Source organism: Natator depressus, chromosome 10 (assembly GCF_965152275.1).
Source record: "Natator depressus isolate rNatDep1 chromosome 10, rNatDep2.hap1, whole genome shotgun sequence".
In the NCBI taxonomy this organism is placed as follows: domain Eukaryota; kingdom Metazoa; phylum Chordata; order Testudines; family Cheloniidae; genus Natator; species Natator depressus.
In genome coordinates, this window is record NC_134243.1 from 22,428,739 (window position 1) to 22,446,386 (window position 17,648).

The window sequence follows — 17,648 nt, forward strand, 5'->3', positions numbered from 1 at the left end:
TGCTGTACACTGTGAGATACTGCACATGAAATTGTGAGCAGAGTATACAGAAGAAGTAGTGCAGCAGAAACCTGGATTCTTTAGAAGAGCTCAGTCCACAATCTTTTTAACATAGGTTTGCATTATGTGGTGGTGGGAGGCAGAGAGAGAACTTCTGCCAGGCAGGAGGTGCCGCAGAGTATGTATTTATAAAATTCTGTTGAGGGTCTTTTAACACTTATTGCTGCTCCTGTTCCTATCCCTTAACAGTGAGGCATTCATTGTTCGTGCGATTTCAGCTTTATTTTTATGTTTTTTCTTTGTATTATTTAAACAAAATTAAAGAGGGGAAATCATATAACAATCAGTTGCTACACTGTCTGTGTTTCAGAGGGTATATTCCCAATCAATGGGTGGGGATTTACAGATGCAATTCCAGTTAGTTGCATAAATTGTCTATACATTGTTTGGACAGTAGTCCATTGCATGTGCATTTTATATAGCAGCTGTGTATAGCAGCTGTGTTAATCTGTGCAATTATTGGATTTGCCTTTTTTTAGAGAGTCAGGTTGTTTGACACAGTTATAGAAGTAAAAAACTAGAGCATAGCATTTTTCAGAAAAGAAACAAAGTCACATACCACATCTATCTTGGATTTTGGTAATTATGTTTGAAATTTTTATTTGATAGTTAATTATTATTATTAATCATATTTATTGCAGTAGTGCTTAAAGACCTATCAATGACGTAATGTACAAACACTGTGTGAACAGTTGTTGCCCTGAAGAGCTTACAATCTAACTAGACAAAACAAAGACTGAGTGGTAGAAGGGGTATAACAACAGAGGGAACATGAGATGGCAACAAATGTTATGTCAGTTTCTTGATTTTTTTTTTGTTTGTTTTAATTTTGCTTATGGATTTAGTTAGGAGAGGATAAGATAAATGGAAAGAAAAGTGAAGAGAGAGGGGACATTGAAGGGAGAGGTGGAGGGGAATAGAAAAGAGGGTAAGAGGGGAAATTGTGGAGTGAACCTGAGATGAAGAGATTTTGGAGGGCAGGGGAGAAAGAGGCTTGCAGCAAACAGCCAGTCAGCACAGGCTAGAGAAAGTCATTTTGATGTGTTTTGTACTTTTTGTCTGTTCTGCAGGTGCTGTTTGTGGCAGTTAACTGCTGGTGGAACCAGGGGAAATGCAGGAAACAGAAACATTTCTTTTATTTTCCTGTGATATATTTGTACCATCGGAGGTAAGAGTTTCACAAATGCGATTTATCTGCATTTTAGATTGCTGGTAGACAGAACATCATAAAAATATCAAGGATTCGGTTTGTAATACATTGGTGTGACAGAGGGGCTGCGAGCTGAAGTTCATCCCTGTGCAGAGGCCCAGCAGAAAACCTGTGAACTACTTACACCCCCACAGGGCCTGAATGGGACTTAAGTGACTCATAGGCCTTGTGCTTCCCTTTGGTCATAGCTGAATTTCACCTCTTGTGAATAGTCACTTAGGCTAAAGCCTGTCCATTGTTTTGTCCTTAGGCAAAATTCCCATTGACTTCAGTGGGAGGTTTGCCTCAGATGAGGATTCAAGAATTTGGACCTATATCATTTTGTTTTATTTTTAATATTTCCTGCTTGCTTTGGGGGTGGATAGCATCATTTGGTCTCAATTCAGGAAAGCACCCCTACTGAGGACAGCACTTACGTGCTTAAGTCCCACTGAAGTCAGTGGGGTTTAAGCATGTACTTAATTAAGCAGATGCTTAGGTCTTTTTCTGAACTGGGGCCTCTACCAGTGTTATGCAGTGAAAGTTTGGTATCCTTAGTGTCCCTTTACATCTTTTCTTTTTTGATTTTTGTCTGAACTTGAAAATAAGGCACTGAGCATGTTGCCTGACACTAGTCTCAGTGGAGGCAGGTGCTGTGCAGTCTCCCACATCTATTTCTACCTGTGCGCCTTAGTCCTGCACTGTGGCTCCCCGTCTTTTCCAGTCCAGCATTTCTCCCTTGAGTAGTCAACTAATTGTTTTATTTGCGCATGTTTACTAATGCTTCAATTCTCAACTTATTTTATGTAGATGAGGGGAGAATGCTGAAATTTGCTGACAAGCCCTGAATTTCAGCTGACTACATACACAGGTTGCACTGAAATAACTTAAAACGGTATAAGAACTGATTTAGTTAAATCAGTGCAAACTCTGAAATCGACACACATCACTGATTTATCTTGAGTCTGTAAATTTATCAGTACAAACTAAATCAATATAAGCCAGGTTTAAATTGATATTAGGGTCCACGTAGAAAGTTGCACCAAAATAATAAAAGGTTTCAGTTACAACTGATTTAGTTATTTCCTTTTGTTTGTATTTACCAGCCCTCAGATAGTTACATGTTAAGCTCTAAAGCATATTTTCTCCACAGTATGATTTGGATTAGTGTGGTCTTTGTACTTAGGAGGGTGCAAAATTAATTAGTGTAGCAGATTTTTGCTTAGACTCTTCATTTTATGTATAAGTGTGTGTTTAAAAATAAAATTCCCAAACAAACAACACACACCACTTTACAGGTCATTATAGATTAGTGTGCTTGAATTGCTTATGCTGTGTGGATGGACTCCTCTACCTCTCCCAAGGTGTTGAACTTCTAAAATTGTATGTTGTGCATGCAGAGTAATATTTTTCCATCAATTTTTCTGACCTGTGCATTACATAATAATGTTCCTGTGTGTTGATATAATGCATGTTGCTAATAATCCCAAGAGCTGTAATGATACCAGTTGACATGATCTAGTGGACTGCCTCTGGAACAATTCAATCCGTATGAATATATGGTATCTTTTAATGCAGAGTAATATTTTTCTTATAATGTTATATATATTACATATAATTATGTGCAAAACTACATCAAGGTTCTAAGTGACTCCCACAGAGGGAATGCAACTGGGAGAGTTAAGACTACACTTTATGCTTTTAAGTACTACACCTAACTTTCTTTTGACTGATTTATTTCATTGTTCAGTGTGGTGTTAAATCTAATCAGATGGCAGTTAACAGAGTGCCACTTGTGAAAGCCTACTTCATTCTTGCATCATTTGTGTGATGGAGTAGCAGTATTTGCACCTGTCTAGTTTAATTCTTTGTTGTTTTTCTTTTTTAATCCTCAAGGATTTTTTAAATCTATATTTTTTGTTGTCATGTGTGTCTATTGAGGTGTATTGACAAAGCAGAATGGCCTATTGCTCCACATGCTAATTAGGTCATTTTGTAAATTTTTGCCTATCTTTTATCAACTTTTTTTTTAATAAGACTCGTAGATTGTCTTAATTCCCAGATCCTTACTATCACACACAATCATAGGCTCTTTATCGGAGTATCTGTTATTTCAGTAAGTAAATTCTGAATGGGTCTCACTTCAAGTCCCTTAACACTGATACTCTATCAGCTACAGAATTTACTCTTAATCAGCACTAGGAACATCCTCTGCTCTCTAGGGACTGAGCATGGTGTCTGTGTATTACTCCCAGCCAGGGACTCCATTGTTAATTTAGTGTTTGCAGCTTAACCTTCATCTTAATGTATTATTATTTTTTTGGTACTAGTTTTGGACCAATTGAATACAAAGGCCCTATGAGTGCTGTTTATATTGAAAAGTTTGTTCGCCGGGTGATGACACCACTACTCTACATCTCGTCTCGATCAAAATTACTAGATTTCCTCTCATATTATGAGGTACTTGTCTCTCTTGTCTAGTTTTACCATTTGTGGTTCTGAAAGGGTTTGATTTGTTTCAGGATTAAATCTGACCTTCTCCAAATCAGTAGGTTTTTTCAGGGTCTCAGAAACCTGCAGTGCATCTCAAGTGTTCTTACAAGTATAACACGTGAAATAACAGACCAAAAATACCAGTTCCTAATACACTGACTACATATTTCCTGCATTATATGAATTTCAATGTTTCCCTAGTTTATGATTATTAATTTGTATTACAGTAGTGTCTAGAGACCACAATTAAGAATGTGATTCCTCTGTATGAGGTGTTGTATAGTCTTTGCCCCAAAGAGTTTACAGTTTAAGTTTGGATTGCAGTCAAAGGATGAATAATAGAATTAATGTTTAAAATAGAAGTCAAAGTAATATTACAAATTTCTAATAAATGAGAATATCTGTCAAGTAAAAGCTCACATTAAATCAAATGAATAACTGGCTTCTAGAGACAAACGAATTCTTCACTACTTGATAACCTATATTCGTTTATAGTATAACTTCACACTTTTAATCCACATCAGGGGGTGTTGCATTGTGTTTGACTAGCTTTCAGGTTCTGGTGTTTACTTACACTGTGGCAGTGCCCAAAATGTGGTAGGTTGCTTTCCAAACGCACATTAAAACATGGTCCCTGCTTTGAAGAGTGTGCAATCTAAAAAGACATACAAATGAAGGCCAGGGAAAAGAGATACTACATGCAAGCAAAGTCGTCTGGGTGATGATTTGCACATGTCATTTTAGTTGCTTTTTTTTGTTTCTGTATATGGGAAGATTGTGGGAGAGAAAAGAGGATTGATAAATAGAGCATGGATTTGATGTACATAGGAGGCATAATGGACAGCAGGGAAATCTGAGACTAAGTGTGGGGAGGAAGAGGAAAATGGAGATGGGAAAATAGCGAGTGGGGTAGTTTTGATGGCGTGGGGAGCGTGGTGGCCAGAAAGTAAGGTCCTAATGCAAAGGAGGTTTTGTTAGAGAGAAGCAAAAGCAAAAAACAGTCAACAAAATGTGAAATTTGACTAGTTCAAATTTGAGGTTTCCAATGAGGTCAGGAAGCGGTGGGGTGAGAAGTCCCTGCTGATGCTACTGTTACTCCTCCGAAGAATTCTGGAGTGCCTCTGACTAATGTGGAGCCCCCATATCTTTGTTGTATGTGCTGCTGCAAAATGGGAGCTGCTGAGCCCCCCTCTTTATTGCAGCTGCCACCCTAGTCTCTCTTGCTCCCAGCAGGATGCAGGCCTTGACTAATAAAAGGCTCCTTGTCCCTGCTGTCCATCGTTGTCTCAGCAGACACTTGGGGCGTGGCTTAATCTTTTGGCCATGCTGCCTGTCTTCCCTCGCTGCCAGCCCACCATTATGGTCCGTGGATTACGGTAAAAGTTAGGGCTACATTCTATTCTCAGTCCATAGTGGAATGTTATAGGGAAGTTTTGCACAGAGATCAAGGGTGGCATGTGGCTTTTATGTAGTAAGTAAATTTTTAGTTATCATTATTTCTATTTGTTCAATTCCTTATAGTCACATGTGGTGCCATTCAGTGGGAAAATATACTCCCCTTTTAGGATTATGGCTTCTTCTGCCCTTTGATTATCTTCTTTCCCCATGCTCCTTTGTTTCCAGTTTCTTTCCCTTTTTCTTTGTGTGTTTCCTCTGGCCTTCCCTCTGTATTATCTTCTCTGCAGCAACATTTTCCACACTGTTTGGGTTTGCTCCCACAGATGGTCAACAATGAAATGTTTAATGTGGACAGTAACATTTCATTGAGTTTTAGCACTTGTCTCAATGAAATCAGTGGGTGGTGGGGATTCACAACCCTCATCCTCATTTTTTTCAAGTAGTCCATCGATTGAGGTGGACATCATAGCATCTGTTACGCTTGATTCATGTTTGGAAGATTTTTTTCACAATCAAGAGGGCAAGAGTGTTTTTTGTTTTTTTTTTAAATTAAATCTTAGATTATTAATGTGCCACTGGTTTAAAGTTTCAGATTTCAGTACCATCAATAAGGATCAAATCCAGTCAGAATTCCTTTAATCACATCAAGTAGTCTCTTAACAATTGAATGCCTTATCCCTTATTCAGGCCAGACTCTAACCGAAGTTAATAAAAGATTGTCCTACATAGTGAATATGAGAACAGCCCCGAAGAGTACTTGGAAGACCATGACATCAGTGTATATTGTACATACAATATGGGTTAGAGGGAGGAGAAAATAATGTGGACTAGTACTTTAAACAAGCAGATCTCCAAAATGACAAGTTTTGAAAGTGGTACCTCTTGTGCATAATTTCTTTGATATGGCTCTTTACTATGCCATTATGTCTGTACAACTGAATAACATACCTTCCAAGATGTGATAATGTACTCTGGTTGGGTCTTGCTGTCTCTGAAAACAGTTCTCAAAGCAGAAAGGTATGGATTAAAAGTGAATCAGTGATGCATGGAAGTAAGTGTGTGTGTATATTCTGTGAAAGATAGTTTTGCCGGAGTCACTTACATCTACAAAAGGAATTAAATTTAGGGTTCAACCTAACCCTCTTTCCTTAACTCACTCTGTTGTACTTAGGTCTTTCAGGGGAGTGCCAAAAGGCTGGATGAAGCTATATATATTGTCTGTTCAGTATTGCAATACTTCTTTCTCTATATGCTATGGGGTGAGTTTGTGATTGCTTGAGGATTGCCTTTTTTTTTTTTTTTTTTTTGGCTGAATTTCCTTGTTTTATTAATTTAAATCCAACTTTTTATACATTTAATTTATTGTAGTCATGTGGTTTAACACAGTGGCTCTCAATCTTTACAGACTACTGTACCCCTTCTAGGAGTCTGATTTGTCTCACGTACCCCCAAGTGTCATCTCATTTAAAAACTACTTGCTTACAAAATCAGACGTAAAAATACAAAAGTGTCACAGTACGCTATTACTGAAAAATTGCTTACTTTTCCATTTTACCATGTAATTATAAAAAAAATCCACTGGAATATAAATATAGTACTTACGTTTCAGCATATAGTATATAGAGGAGTATAAACAAGTCATTGTCTGTATGAAAATTTAGTTTGTACTGATTTCGCTAGTGCTTTTTTATATAGCATGTTGTAAAATGAGGCAAATATTTAGATGAGTTGATGTACCCCTGGAAGTCCTCTGCATACCCCCAGGAGTACGTGTACCGCTGGTTGAGAACCACTGGTTTACCATAGCTCATCTAATACTAAGGACAAGAAGACTTCATGATTTAACAGTCTTTTTACAGTGTAGTAGCATCAGAAATGGATAGAGATTGTGAGTTGAGCTAGTGCTAGTGTAACCCACACACCTTCTGGGTGTGGTGTTCTGTCCCATCTAGTGGCACCGAGACCACTTAGAGAAATAAAATGAGTCTGTCAGCTGTTAAACTGAGTCTGTTACACTAGCTGCTATGCATACTAGCAAGAGCTTTCCTTTTTTTTTGTCTGAGACACCTTCCTTTTTGGTTAATGAAAGTGCTGTAGTACATTCTTGAGGTCTGTTGTCACAACTATATAACTAGCAGTGTTTTACATCATGACATATTTAAAATGAAGTTTCAGAGTAGCAGCCGTGTTAGTCTGTATTCGCAAAAAGAAAAGGAGTACTTGTGGCACCTTAGAGACTAACCAGTTTATTTGAGCATAAGCTTTCGTGAGCTACAGCTCACTTCATCGGATGCAAAATGAAGTGAACCTGTCAGTAGTATATATTACTAAGGTAGATGAAGCAGCTGCATTTCTTTCATGCAAACCTGTGTAATTTCATAGCTACTCAACTGATTAAGAAGTGTATCTCTGTTTGTGATGCTTGATTCTTCTTTTGCTTTCTGAGGATACAACTGGCAACTTTGCCTTTCTGGGTGAGGGCATCCAACATCCTCTTAAGAATACCTCTAAATTGGTAAGGTTTGATAGACATGTAATTATCTTTCTAAAAACAAAATGGGCCCTTGAGTTTTAGGATACTGACAGATGCTCTTAAAATTGGGCTGTATTTAAAAATATCACTTATTCTATTGAGATAACATTTGTGATTGTTTCTCTGAAACATAAAAGCAGCCTCAGGTAGCCATTGCTTATATCAAAATGCTAGGTTGTACAAAATGTACTCTGAAGTTTAGACAAGTACAGTTGTCAAATAATTTAGGTGGAGAACAATTTTCTGTTTTGCAGTCTGGTATGTGTAAGAATGATGCACGGGAAAGGATCTTCAGCTGGATGAGTTGAAATTGTATTTTGAAGAATGTTATATCTTCAAAACAAAGCATGATGCAACTTGAAACACCAGGCAAACAAAGACTTTTGGTTTCAGAGTGGTAGTCATGTTAGTGTGTATCAGCAAAAACAATGAGGAGTACTTGTGGCACCTTAGAGACTAACCAATTTATTTGGACATAAGCTTTCATGGGCTAAAATCCATCTGATGAAGTGGGTTTTAGCTCATGAAAACTTATTCCCAAATAAATTTTAGTCTCTAAGGTGCACAAGTACTCCTCGTTTTTTTTTTTTAAAGCCTTTTGGATTACTTCTGATTCATGGTACCTGGAGATGTCCTGAGGAAGAGCCCAAAGCCTGAGAAGGACAGTGAATAGGAGGAGGGTCTATGGGGTGTCTAGATCCCATACTGTTTAAGGGATTATACATCAGGAAATGAAGCCCTCATCTTGTAAAGGGATTGCTAAAAGCAGATCCATATGTTGACATGAATTCCTTTGCAGAATCTAAGTTTGTGATTCATGTGTTGGTCTAAATGGCAGCCACTGCAAGGCATGCAAGTTGGGCATAAGATATTTTCTAATGGTCGCCTCTGGTATCAGACATGTTATGTCATTTTGCACTGGCTGCAAGACATAGGGTTGCATTGTGACAGCCCAGAATAGGGGGAATTGCAGTAGTTAAACTGAAATGACAAAGCCGTGGGTGGCATTGGTGAAACTGAACTTTGGTGGCAAATTCTTTTTTCTTTTCTGACAGATACGTTAGTTGCACTTCATGAAGGCTTATTTTCCTTTTAAAAGGACAAACTGCTGTTTTTGAGCTCCAGTTATTGTGCAAACACAGATTCTTATTTGCCTTTCTCCTTTTTTGAACTTTTTATTTACAGTTTTTGCAGTAAAAATGATAATGCCAGAGTGAGAAATGTACACTGATATTAGCAGACATAGTCTATATAAATGAATGGGACTATTCTTTTAACTTTTAAAAAGTGATTATCTTGACTTTTGATTGTGATGGCTGAAAAATTGGGAGTCGTCTTTATAGATAATACATATATCCTCCTCTTTTTTTATTTAAAGAAGAAAAAAGCTTTTTTTCCCTTCTCTCTTCTTTAATTTTTTTAGGGCTAATATTGTTCTAACCTTTTAAATTCATGCATAGCAGTGTTGCTTTGTGTTTTGAGCAAAGAAGTAATAGTCAGGAGTTACCTACTTCTATCCCTGTTTCTGCGCCTGATTTACTGTGTGACACTGGGCAACTCTTTTCCTCAGTTTTGTCATTTTGAAATGAATAGTAATTTTTACCTACCTCCTGATGGCTTCTGGGATTTAATTAATGTATGTAAGGTGTTTTGATATCCTCCAGTGGAAGAAGCCATAAGAAATACAAGGTATTCTTTTTAACATAATCATATTTAGCTGTTAAACGTCATTTATATTTTTAGTGCACATTCAAACTCTTTTCTCTCCCAGTTTCAAAACTCTTCTATGTCCTTGCAAAGTCAGCAATGTTTATTTTACATCTGGCACATTCTGTTTTTATAGGACAGTCTCTCATAACAGAGAAAACAAATCCTTGTTGGTTCCAGTGTAAAGGGGACTAAAAAATAGGTCTCCTTTGTCGGCTAAATGAATGTTCTCCAAGCACTATGTCAGCTGTCTTGTGACTCCTGCCGCTACTAAAGACAACTGTTATGGTGAAGAGGGGGAAATAGCAGCCAACTCAAGCAACTAGAGCACCAGTGAGATTGAAGCTGCCAGCCACAAGTGGGAGAGGCAAGAGTAGAGAAGAGCGGAATTGGATAGCTATGCCATAAGTTTAGGTAGTGGGGAGAGAAAGGGACCAGATGGCTGGGCAGCATTTGCAGTGCAGAGAAAACCCAGAACACCTGGAAGTGTTCAGGAAAGCAGAGGGTGAGAGAGGAACAGATCAGTTAGGAGGGGAAGATGGGTTTAAAAGCAAAAGTAGAGAGTGTGATTCAAATTTTGCCACATTAAAAAGCAGTAAAATACTTATAATTATTTTTCTAAAATTGCTTTTCCATGTAAGCCCAGGGACAATGTGCAGCTGTGAATGGGAGAGGATGGGGTCCCTGAAATAACTTCTGAATTATGATGATGTTAACTCTGTGAAAGGGTTGGAGAATCTCTATCCTGAGGCATATGTATTTTGGTTTGGAGAACAGGAAACATGAGCAGATTTCTATGGATTTCCTCTCTTAACAGTGCGCCTTTTTTTGGCTAACCTCTTGTGTTGACCCTCATCTTTTACATGCTAAAATGTTAATTTCTTGTAATAAGAAGAAACCAAATTTTTACTATGACTAATCAGGAGTCATTTTGATTTCCAGCTTTTTGTAGCTAGAACTCAACCCTACAGTGTGTACATTGTGATTTCCTGTGTTTGGACCAGGGGAAAAGTCTGTGGAAAAACAGTTTGCTGTAAATTATACTTTTAGTCATATCACTGATCTTATTTTGGGGATTCTTTGTTTATGATAGACATAGGAAAATCTCAGAATACCATTTAGTTTGTTAGATGGCCAAAAAAATTTTAAACTATTTCTGAGCAGAATATTTTATTTTTTCTTATTGTGCCAGGGGGACACATTTTGTAAGGGACTGGTGTGATATATTTGGGGGAATTAGCAATTCATATTTACAAGTGTCCCTTTTCTTCCTCTTCATTTACACAGACAAAAAGTACATCGGAAGTGAAATTCTTCAAAATTAAATGTACAAAACATTTTTGATTGAATGTTGGAAAGGATGTAGAGAATTTTGATCAACATTTGACTTTGTTTTGACATCTTATTTAAGATGAAAATAGCAAGTTGATGGGAAAGTGACTGTATAACAAAAATAGATTAGTAAAGATTAATAGACCGAAAAGCTATACTTAATGCCACAAGAGGGCCACAATACATTTTTCAACTAGGTATTTTATCATAGGGTTTATTTTCTAGATTTGAAAGTGCTGATTCTTCTCTCCCTAAAACTAGTGTAGAACTCTGTTGAAGGCAGCAGTGGACTTACACCATTGTAAAAATGGTATGAGATTGGAACTGGAATTGTTTGAGAGATGCAGGAAAAATTGCAGAATAGTATTTGGGGTCTTAGACCCCCCCCCCCCCCAAAAAAAAAAAAAAAAGATTTAAATTACTTCAGGAGTAAGATTTACTGCTTCTAAGAAGTCTCTGAGTCTGTGTCCTCTGTGTACTCTGAGTCTGCCTTTTTTTTTTTTTGAGTTAGAGTTATTTTAACAAAATGTTAAACTCTGACTCAGTTCTTCAGCTGTTTAACCAGATTATTCAGGAGCAACATCCTCCATCTGAGGTGCTTAAGCAGCAGACTTTTTTTCCTTCAGTAGTGTCAGGTGAGAGACTGGCCTAAGAAGAGTAAACAAAAAACACAAAGATGCACAGCATGCTTACGCTCTTCACATCTAAGGGAGACCAAGCTGGAAGGAGCTCTTCATAACACCAACTCCCCCTTTTGCTCCAGCTCCGGGAAAATGCCTTCTATCAGTGCAAGTTGAGTGGGTCATTTGTTCACCAGCTGCTTAGGAAGCTGGCTCCCATCTCTGCTACAGTAGTGCCCAGCTTTAGATCAGTGATAAGGGAACAATCTCTATCGTAGCCTGTGTCTGTCTAGGGAAAATTGAATTATCCACCTCAGGAATTAGTCACAACTCTCCCTCCTTTTCCTTTCTGCCTGGCTAGGTCAGTAGCAGGGAGATGTTTCCTGTACACATAGGAAAGTAGACAGCCTTCATCTCTGTGAAGCTACCTCACCCCAATCCACAGTTCCTTCCTTAACTTTTAAGAGCCTTAGCAGATATAGTGTTTTTTGTTGGTGGTTCTGGGCCCAAAAGATAAGTTTCCCCTTTAAAGTGTTCCTCTCCTTAAGAACAACGAGGAGTCCCGTGGCACCTTACAGACTAACAGATTTATTTGGGCATAAGCTTTCATGGGTAAAAAACTCACTTCTTCAGATGCACTGAGTGAAAATTACAAATGCAGGCATTATTATACTGACACATGAAGAGAAGGGTGTTCCCTTACAAGTGGAGAACCAGTGTTGACAGGCCGCTCAAGGAACATATCCACATTAGCTCTGATCATGCTAGTGTGCTAAAAATAGAGTGTAGCTATGGCAGCATGAGCAGTCTGAGGGGTTAGTGGCCCTAAGTACCTGCCTAGCATCTTGGATGGTACGTACTCGGGGTGGCTAGCCCCTTGCGTCACTGTGGCTATCCTCTATTTTTAGCATGCTAGCTTGATCAGAGCTAGTGTGGGTATGTCCGCTCAAGATGGGACTCTGACCCTGGAGCTCGAAGTGTACACATATCTTTTGATTCTACTTGTCCCAGAAAAAGTGAGGAAATCCCTAGTGTCTCTATCTCCCTTTCGCAAGAAGAGAGAAAGAAAGCATCCTTCATCAGACAGCAATATAGATCCTGTCACTGCTAGTGCTAGTGCTGAAAAGACCGAGACCATGGAGTCATGCTTCTTCCTCCCAATGAGACTGGGGGCAGATGGAGGTAAAATAGTCCAAGCAGCAGGACAAAACCAGAGTGGAAAAAATCCAGAAGCCCTGAATCGGTTCTTATCCTCCAGTTCTTCCTCATTCACAGAAGAAGAGGAACTTTCAGAATCAGAACGGTTTCAGAAGAGAGAGAAATCAAGAGAATTCCGAAGAGAAGTGTCCATTTTATACCACACTAAAAAGAGAACTGAGAGCCTGGTGTAGTTCAATCTCTCAAAAAACCCGGAAGAACCAATCTAGTAAAATAAGGCAAAATGAACAGAAAACATTTCCCAGTATCTTCTAAGTAGGAGCTGTGTATCCCCCTTCATTTGACCCTCCCCAGAATCAGTGAGTGTGTAGTCCTTGAATCCCAGAAGTGGCAGAGATCCCGAACTTTTACACACATCAAAAGAATGTCAGACTCAATCTTTCTTCCCAAAGTGGGAGCAGTATGACTTTTTTTGTTTAAAGATACAGCTATACCTGTAGGTAACTTCCTTTCTCAAACTATTGGAAAAAGCCTGGAAGCTAGTTAAAGGTTTTGAAGCCTCCTTTGTGCCCCTTTGAATATCTGTAGCTTCTGGGTACTTTTCCATAACCACTGCTGTCTTGATGTAGGATGTAGTTTGTTGGTAATATCTCGCAATCAGTTGCTATAAAGGATCACAAACTTCATGTAGAAAATAAAGGTACAATATATTTTAGTAAAGCTGTGATTATATTTTATAATCCATATTTGAATAATTTATCATTCAAAGACAAGAAAATCAAAGCCACCTCATGAAGTATCTCACTGGTTCCTTCTCTTCATTGGATGCTTCTCTCAACTGCTTACATTTCATAGTTCCAGCAATGGTGGGCAATATTGTAGTAAGTTGAAATATGTGGCTGGGCTCTTAAAACATCTCTCTTGAGATGGGACAACCAGAACGGCATGCCGTATTCAAGGTGTGCTTGTACGATGGATTTATATAGTGTCACGATATTTTCTGTCGTCTTATCTATCCCTTTCCTGATGGTTCCTAACATTATTTGCTTTTTGGCTGCTGCTGCACATTGAGCAGGTGTTTTCAGAAAACTATCCACACTGACTCCAAGATCTTTGTTGAGTGGTAACAGCTAATTTAGATCTCATCATTTTGTATGTATCATTGGGATTGTGTTTTCCAATGTGCATTACTTTGCATTTATCAACATTGAATTTCATCTGCCGTTTTCTTACCCAGTCACCCAGTTTTGTGAGATCCCTTTGTAGCTCTTCACAGTTTGCTTTTCCAGTCATGGGCCTTATTTGAGTAGAGATTGTCAGGCATGCCGAGTTGTCTAATGTGGGGTTGTATGCGTGTGAGAGAGAGAGTGTGAGTGTGTGTGTACGCAAGACAGAGAGAGTGTGTGTGATATGGACAAATGTCTGTGTATTTGGGACTTGGACGAGACTACAGAACTCATTTTCAGCTGTACTTTAAGGCAGAATTTGAAATGTGACACCTGACCTTTTTCACTTAAAAGTTATTTCACTAAGAAAAGTGAATGCAGAGAAATCTTCTTGCATCATAGAACAGTGAAAGGATAACCATCCACACTTACAACAAATAAAATTCAGTATTTCACGTTAATGTTAACAAGTTGCATTTAGTGTTCATTTTTAAAAGGTAACTTTTAAACCTACTTTGTAGCTCTTTGTCGAGATAGCAGTGCAGTTATCAAGAAAATGAAGAGTGAATAAGAGTGCAAGTTGAGTGTGTGATGAATTGTTTTATCTGCAAATGCAAATATAAATGGTTCAAGGAAGGCTGTCTTACATTCTGATCTCAAGTATCTAAGTTCTAAGAATCACTTTTGTACCCCTTCACTATTATCACATGGAATAGGATCTGTAATCTCTGCCTATTTTGATGTGACCAGTATTCTCCGCACCCTCAACCCAGTCTCGATGGACAAAAATTTTCGTCTCTCTTTCTGGAGATCACAGATCCTTTAAATCTCAAATTACCTGGTTGCCTGGGCCAGGATCTGGGTTTCTTCCCTTTGTTTTTGTGAAATCAGTCTCTCACTATTTCCCTTGCAAGAATCTCATATGGCTGATGGCTTACCAGTGTGATGTAGACTGGCAGTCATGCAGAGGCTTCATATATAGATGTGAATCATGCACAGTATAGTAAAAACTTAAAGAAAACCAAGTATTTTATGTTGAAAAAGGGTTACAGTTGACTTCATTGTACAATGACACATTAAATCCCAAATCTCAATTTCAAAAGAACGCAGTATGGTGCTATGTAGAAAATGAAATATTCCATCAACGTGGTGGTGCTGAAGCTTGACTCCTGCAAGTATTTTAAATTATTACCATTTGCTTAGAGAATAATGTAACCACTAACACAGGAAATATGTAACACTGAAATTATAATGTTCTGCATATATACAGATTTGGTCTTGTGCACATTTTCCAAATTATAGTATTGGCTGATTTTTTTCCCCTCCTTTAAGATCCACTTTTCTTGCAGAGAAAAATGGCTAGTTTGTTTTTTCCAAAACAAAACAGCCCATTAATGTTTAATGTTTTAATCTGTTTGTTTTTTACTATAGTTAAATAATTGCAGTGTCCCATAAATGTGTACTTTTGTAATAGCTTAGCTAACTCTAATTCTTATTCTTGCAGCCTGGAGTTCTAGGATATTTTGAGTTCAATGCTTCACCTCAGCCTCCTGGTTATTTGACATTCTTCACATCAGCATTACATTCATTAAAGAAAGGTAAAAGCTTAATCTTAAGAATTTAAGGCACCTTTGCAAATAGTTTACATATGTGAACTTCAGTTCTCATCTGAAATATTTTGTAATTTGAGAATTACAGCTCTTAGTATTGGTCTGACGACTAAGTTGTATTCCTTTGTTAATAGACAATGAATGGATTAAGGAATAAAACAAAAATTAATTAAATAAAAGGTATCTTATATATTTTGTGGACAGGCAGAGTGGAATAAAATACATAGTGTGTTTATCTGTTGTCACATTTTCATAGCATAATAAATGTGATCTTCATTTTGTATAGTTTACTAAATATATCCAGCAAGTCTTATTTGCCAAGTCTCTCCACTTTATTGAAGGAACTGCAGTTCCTGTTTCATGTCACATTTCATTGTCTACTATTTGGGTACAAAAGTACTCAAAAGTAAATATAATTTTTGTAGCCAAATGAAAATGAAGCAAAATCACAAGTCTAAGTAAAATTGAGTGCATTCCTGTTTTTAGGATCTGATCCTTCAAACAGTTACACTTGAGTAGCTTTACTCATATGAGCAATCTCTTCAAAAACATAGATTTGAGATTGCTGATTTGCCACTTAAAGTTCATGGTATGTTTGTCTATTTTTCAGGTAAGTTTTGTTTTACACTGGAGTCAGAAGTCTGGTAGTGCAAGACATGACACTGGGGCTCATCCTCAGGTCTTTCCTGTCTCTTTGTTTAATTTAGCTTCTGGCTTTTTCACTTTCCCCATTTTACATTACTTAATGTCTCGGAAACATCTTGTAAATTTCTTCAAGTTACCTTTTCCACTGAAAGATGCTAAACAAAGAAATATTTACTTCCTTGGGGGTGATTATGGTAAAACAAAGATAGATTCTTCTTACACGGAGCTTAGGTTAGACAACTGCTAACAAAAGGAGATGCGCCTCCCACAGTGGTAACTTAGAATCAAGAAATTTGACCCCCCCCCCCCAAAAAAAAAGGTTATGCATAAAGAAGAACTAAATCTTTCTTCTTTTCTTTTTTAAGGGGGAAAAGTAAAACTCCGAGAGTGGGCTCTGTTGCTGACTGATGATCATTGATTTGGTTTATGTCTGTTTTAGTGGCTAGTAGATGGATATTCATGCTGATGGGGGTAGGTTGACTATCTAAGCAAAGGACATATCTGTATTTTGGAGAGTTTTATTCTAGTTTCCAAATTAAAGGAGAACTAACCCCCCAAATGTTTCATGTTTCAGGGCATAAACATAAAGCATAACGTATTTATATGTATTTTGAAAGGTTATTTTAACATGTAATTGTGTTCCTGTTGTAGCTTTTTAAGTGCTGAGCATTTTCACCACATTTTCCTAGGAGCAGAAGCAATGATGTCACAAACTAAAGTGCTTTACACACCACTGAGCAGGCCTCCCTAATTAAACCATCAGTTTCTTAACTCTGAGTACATTGCACAGAAAAGTGCACAAAACATTCCTGCATTTAAAATGCTTCATCTCTGAAACAAGAGCTTGTACACCAAGAATAAATACAGTGTAAAATATAATTACAAAAATATCTTAAAGAACATTATTTGTTTTCATGTTTGCAGCCTGTAAATGTCATAATTTTTTTAGGTGTAATGAACATGGTATCTGGATAATTTCATGCCAAATGTTGCGGAAACACTAAATAATAAAACTTTTATAGCCTCTTTTATCCAGTTTGTTGCATACATTATATTAATTCTCACAACAGTCTTGTGAAAAGAGTAATTATCATTGACCCAACTTCATAGGTTGGGGACCTGCGGTATAAAAAGATGGAGTAGCTTGCCCAAGATAAGTGAATTGGTGGCAAAACTTGGCAGAACAGAGTAGTCCCAGCTTTCAGTTTGATATATTATTAATTAGTCATCATTTGAGACCCAATCCTTATTTTATGTTTTTAATTTTCCTTAATTATGCAGATCAATAATTTGTGTTTTAAAATGCTGAGGAAGACAGGTTGTCTTATTTTTGCTGGTTGAGTAATTCCTTTAACTCTTACGTGTTTTGTCGTATACATTGAGGCAAACTAGATACCTTATAAAGAAAAGGAGTACTTGTGGCACCTTAGAGACTAACAAATTTATTTGAGCATAAGCTTTCGTGAGCTACAGCTCACTTCATCGGATGCATTTCCAACGAAGTGAGCTGTAGCTCACGAAAGCTTATGCTCAAATAAATTTGTTAGTCTCTAAGGTGCCACAAGTACTCCTTTTCTTTTTGCGAATACAGACTAACACGGCTGCTACTCTGAAACCTGTCTAGATACCTTATAGTTTGCACTAGCTGGGTCTATACAGGGCAGCTATAGCACAGCACATTTAGAGCACTTTACAAATTACACCCCTCGAATGTGCTTTGCTGTGACATGTAGACAA

The 17,648-nt window shown here is 37.6% G+C and overlaps 1 protein-coding gene across 3 annotated transcripts in view; it reads left to right on the forward strand.

Annotated features, from left to right (window-relative positions):
• The window catches only part of TXNDC11 (thioredoxin domain containing 11), a 98,779-nt gene that overhangs the window by 11,735 nt on the left and 69,396 nt on the right, over nt 1–17,648 (forward strand). For 2 of the 3 annotated variants that reach the window (XM_074965444.1, XM_074965443.1), the window contains exons 3-5: nt 1,131–1,228; nt 3,580–3,709; nt 15,161–15,254. In XM_074965444.1, coding sequence (XP_074821545.1) covers nt 1,131–1,228; nt 3,580–3,709; nt 15,161–15,254 — 322 coding nt within the window. The remainder of the gene's footprint in view (nt 1–1,130; nt 1,229–3,579; nt 3,710–15,160; nt 15,255–17,648) is intronic. The other variant, XM_074965445.1, reaches the window with a different exon arrangement.